The sequence below is a fragment of the Coregonus lavaretus genome (assembly GCF_964263955.1).
Source record: "Coregonus lavaretus genome assembly, contig: HAP1_SCAFFOLD_8633, whole genome shotgun sequence".
NCBI lineage: Eukaryota > Metazoa > Chordata > Actinopteri > Salmoniformes > Salmonidae > Coregonus > Coregonus lavaretus.
This window is the reverse complement of record NW_028161789.1, coordinates 8,176-13,632: the sequence shown is the minus strand read 5'-3', so window position 1 is coordinate 13,632 and position 5,457 is coordinate 8,176. Positions and strand designations below refer to the sequence as shown.

Genomic DNA, 5,457 nt, shown 5'->3' with positions numbered 1-5,457 from the left:
CATCGTCGTCGTCATCCTCCGACTCCTCAGTATAAAACTGTTCCCACTCTTCTTCCCATGGTCGTAGGGACTCAATCTGGAAACCCACCGGGTGCAGTGGTCGGGGCTCTTCTCTCTCGCTCCCCGACCACTCCTTTAGCCCCCCCAAAAAATGTTTTGGGTGCTGCCTCTCGGCCTTCCTCCTCGGCCGGTGCCTTCTGTGTTGCCGTTTCTCCTCTCCTGCCTGGGCTTCCACCTTCGCCCATGGTCCTTTCCCCGCAAATATCTCCTCCCAAGACCAAATCTTCCCCACCTGTGTCCAGGGTGTTTGCTCCTGGGCACGCTGCTTGGTCCGTGTTTGGTGGGATCTTCTGTCACGGACGTTGAAGGATGGGTCAGACCAAGGCGCAGCGTGAAATGCATACATGTTTATTTCAAAGATAAACACACGAACAAAACAACGTAACGTGAAGTCCTCAGGCTGAACACAATACAAGCCTCTACACAGAACAAGATCCCACAACTAATGATTGCAAACAGGCTGCCTAACTATGATCCCCAATCAGAGACAACGAGCGACAGCTGTCTCTGATTGTGAATCACACCCGGCCAAACATAGAAATACAACACCTAGAATGAAAACATAGAAATACTAACATAGATATCCACACCTTGACTCAACATACTAGAGTCCCATAAGTCAGGGCGTGACAGGTAAACTAATCTATAATGAGCTTTAGGCTGATCAGTGGACAACAGCCGGCCCAGTTTTCTGATAGGCTGAGCTGAGCTGACGCAAATACACATTCTAAGTCGCGGCATCAGTAAAGAGACCTGCTTCAACTCTGTCATCAGTTATCCAAGATCATGGATTGTAAAAAAAAAAAAAGGAAAGTAGAAACAGCAACAAACATTCTTCACCTCACTCAAAACTTCCAATTTTTGGGGGTGGCTAAAACCATGATTTGGTTAAACAGTAAAGTGCATTATCCTCATGATTCCAGTAATGAACGCGTCTGCTCCTGCCCCTGTAACTGTGCTGTGATGAGCGAGACACTCTCCCATCACCTTGAGAGAAAAATGCATTCTGATCTTATAACATTTCAAAATGCAATTGCGGGTAAAACACTGTTGGAAGAGAGGAGGGTCTCAGCTTTCTGTAGGTATATTTTTTATTTCTCAACTCTCAATATTCAGCTCTACAGCAACTATTTTACAACCAAGATATTTGACTTTGGCTTTGAGATACGGAGCGGCACGTGTGCGAAATGCGCACCGGACATTGCAAGGGCATAGGTCTATAGGTCTCATGGTTAGTAGCCTACAACTGCAAAGTTATTTTTAGGACATTAAATGTACTGTTGGATGAATACATGGCTACTAGCAGAGGGTTTTATATTTAGAGTTAGCAATCTAGTTAATGTGTTTTGAGTTTCCACTTCCTCAGGTGTTGAACCCCAAATGAATTAGCCTATGATATTAGTTAGTGTACATAAAGATGTACAGTTGAAGTCGGAAGTTTACATACACTTAGGTTGGAGTCATTAAAACTCGTTTTTCAACCACTCCACAAATTTCTTCAAATAAAGTGGTGATCCTAACTGACCTAAGACAGGGAATTTTACTAGGATTAAATGTCAGTAATTGTGAAAAACTGAGTTTAAATGTATTTGGCTAAGGTGTATGTAAACTTCTGACTTCAACTGTATGTAATTCATTTCTTTTTTTTTTTAAGAAAGTCCTATTTTGCTTAAGGTGACTAGCCATCCCCGATTTCCAGGGAAAGTCCCTGATTTTGGTGGCCTGTCCCCAGCTAAAGCTGTCCCTAGAATTGGCCCTGATTAGCCCTCAGAAAGAAAAACAACAACTCTGAAGTTGAATTGAGGCCAATATTTCAATAATCAAAGCCTTTATCCAATCAGATTTGCATGTAAAATGAGGTCTGTCCCTGTACCAAACTATTTTGCAGACCTTTTATGAGAACGTTTGATCAGTGATACAGTGTAACCACCGCATGAACAACCATGCCCATTGCTAGAAAGTGCATCCACCAGTATAGGTTAAACCAAACTGGGTGATTGTAAAACTACCAGATAGGTAATCCATTTCTGTGGTATAATTAATACAAGTATTTGAAAGTACCTACCTAAAAATGTATGCACGCATGACTGTAAGTCGCTTTGGATAAAAGCGTCTGCTAAATGGCATATTATTATTATTATTATTATTATTATTATTATTATTATTATTATTACTATTATTACTATTATTACTATTATTACTATTATTATTATTACTATTACTATTATTATTATTATTAATAATTAAAATGTTATAGTTTAATATAGTCCCATCCATGCCAATGTATTATTATTATTTTTTGCTACACTGGTCACCTTAATTTTGACAGTAAAATATAGCAAATATAATCTAATTGTCAACCCAAAATTCTGACAATCACTGGATTAGGTTGCACATCAAAATATCTTGAATGGTACATTCTTGCTTGGACGTGTCAGATGAAACAATGTATTTCCTTGAATACCTCAGAAGTCTATCTATTACACTTCTTAATAAAACACAATGAATTACATTTACATTACATTTTAGTCATTTAGCAGACGCTCTTATCCAGAGCGACTTACAGGAGCAATTAGGGTTAAGTGCCTTGCTCAAGGGCACATCGACAGATTTTTCACCTAGTCGGCTCGGGGATTAGAACCAGCGACCTTTCGGTTACTGGCACTATGCTCTTAACCACTTATAAGATGATTACTCATGATTTGGGCTGGTGCCACCAACACAGGTCAGTGGCACCAGTGGCACCATAGGAAAACGAGTTGGCTGCGCTCGCAGTGATGTGGGCTGGTGTGGATAAAATGCAAGGGCCGTATTCTTGTCCAAGTCCGCCCCTGGGTTAGGCGCACTGCTTTTCATGGTTTCATTACACAATCATGGCTGTTTTGAGTCTTTCTATTTTTTTTTTGCAGTGTTGACTTTGCTTGTCACCAGGCACAGTGTATCCTGTTGGCTTGTTGGTAAATACAATGCAAGGGTTGAATAGTGTACTTGTTCTGAAAGTGTTCTTTCCGTCTTTGTTTTTTTATATTTTCAAATAGTTCAATTGTTGTCAGGAGTGCAGATAAGATATAGTAGACTAGAGAGTAAAGCTAAACTGAGAACGGGATGTTACGCCTTTAAGAGTTGAGAAACTTGAAACCTTGTTTGCGCAACAATCAGTGCAGCTCACAGCCGCCAATGAGTCTAGACTGGCACGTGACGGTAGGCAGCCAATGGCTCCATCGCTCTCCTCTCGGGGTCCCGGTGTGTGTGCGTGTGCGTGTACGCGTGTGTGTGTTAGAGAGCGAGGGAGAGAGAAAAAAAATAACAAGAGAGAAACCGAGAAAGAAAGAGATCTCAGCCGGTCAGTTTGACTAGTTAGTTAGTAGAGCTCAACACTGGACGAGGAGCGAGGAGGAGGACTCCGTTTGGGATTGATTCTAGCTTCCAACCTGGCATGGATATTTTTGGATTGTAAAAGGAGTGCGACTGTCGCAACGTTGGAATCGGGACAACTGGGATCTGGATTTATAAAAGGCTTTTAATGTGTTTATTTGGGGATTTAAATCACATGTAAGATTCTAATTCATGTTGTTCTCTCCGTGCCAGATCAGAAGAGAGGAGATGTGAGGGGGGGTTCGTTCCAAAGTCCGAAACTATTACGAGTGCGGAAAGCGTTTTAGGGCTCCCTCTCTCTTGTCGTTGGCTTTTGTATATTGAAATCTACAGTTACTTAGTTTTTTTTGTAGCTATAGCCTACTCTTACGGTATTATCATGTGCGTAAAACATTTGTTTATCGCTTCAGAGGCGTAACGAACATAAACAACTCCAATCGGCTGTGCATGCCCTGCACCGCGCTCCGCCGACATCGATGTCCTACAACTAAATTCAAACTATCGGTAAACAGTCCCTTTTTGGCGACCCCAAAACAAGAGTAACCTAGAGAGAAAACCACATCTAGATTTTTAAATTGTCGTATGTTCAGGACGAAACGCTCAGGTCTTGTGCGGCGACTCTGGAGAAGCCGTTTGATTCCACATAGTGAGGGTGGAGATGGTGGACACAATGGCCCAAGTAGCGAGGGCAGTCCGGGGGACGATCTCTTCGCAACCTGCCACAACCCGGAGAAAATTCCCAAAACGGATCTCAGACCGATGACAGCTAAGGGGTCGCCTGCAGGGGACTTAGGTGGAGTGTGTGTCTTCAACTCGGCCGAGAGTTGCAGCGCCTGGATGGGGGTCAATTCGGACCAAGGTGGGGGTGCTATGTCGGTGACTGTGTGTGTCCAGGGGCCGGGGCTGGAGCAGGAACAGGGAAGCCCCCAGTCAGTGCAGGACAGCGAATGCAGGACGGTGACGTGTTGTTTATTTAAAGACCGGGACCACTGTGAAGTTGAACCCACTGCCCCGGGGAGGGAACAGTTACCGGACTCCTGTCACTTTGTTCTGAGGAACCACGGCGGCGGGGCTCGGGACAACGGTTCTCCCGAGGCGAAGCCTCGCTCGGTGCTGGAGCAAGAACTCAAAACTGCCACATATTCTCTGTTGAAACGCCTAAAGGAGAAAACCCTGGATAATTTACTGGAGGCGGTGGAGTCCAGAGAAGGGATGCCGAGCGACTGTGTGATGGTATCCCAGACAGAGATGCGTCTGGGCGGACACACGGCCCTATCTCCTCCGCTGCTACTTTGTAAACTCTACCGTTGGTCGGACCTCCAGCACACGGCCCAGCTCAAACCGCTCTGTGAGTGCAGGAACTTTGGGGCGCTGGATGGCCCGGTGGTATGCTGCAACCCCTATCACTACAGCCGGCTATGCAGCGCAGGTAGGAGTGCATCTGCTCTGTCAAACACATACACACGCACACTGTTATAGGACAAAACAGGTATCGGCAGTGGTCTAGTGGTGCCCGGGGAATTGGGTATAGTTACATTTAGCCAAACATTTCTTAAATAGCTAAGGAAAGGCACCCTGTTTGAAAAAGTCTTAACGTTTTCATTTTTTTTTTCTTCAAGTGTTCACTCTCAAAATCACCCTTAAAAAATAATAATAATACTACACAAATGTGATGTTTTAAGTCCACAACAATGCTTAAACCACATCACCAGACCATTTTTTGAGGCCTGGGAAAAATCTAAACAAATCTTTTTGGGAGGGTGTAGTTGTCCTTTATTTAAACTGGCACCTAACAAGAGACTGTTTGGCTAGTTGCATTTCTGTACTGTACAATGAAGGACTACAGTGTAGGCTACATGTGATGGTAGAATTTGCAAAACAAATGCCTTCCCAATTTATACAAATTGATAGAAAGGCCTACCCAGCAGTCCACATTTAATTGGGAACGTTTTTTTTGGAAAAGCCTTTAGAAATGTTCATTTAAACAGCGCATGTTGACTGAATTGCTCATTGCAAAGATTC

At 43.6% G+C, this 5,457-nt stretch overlaps 1 protein-coding gene across 1 annotated transcript; it reads left to right on the top strand.

Annotated features, from left to right (window-relative positions):
- Positions 1 to 3,321: 3,321 nt before the first annotated feature.
- Positions 3,322 to 4,914, top strand: LOC311120078 (mothers against decapentaplegic homolog 6-like; the record flags this gene model as incomplete). The annotated part of the gene is made up of 1 exon (XM_084194695.1): positions 3,322 to 4,914. Exon 1 carries the CDS (start codon positions 4,018 to 4,020, stop codon positions 4,912 to 4,914), a length of 897 nt encoding a protein of 298 aa, XP_084050821.1. The 5' UTR covers positions 3,322 to 4,017.
- Positions 4,915 to 5,457: the final 543 nt, after the last annotated feature.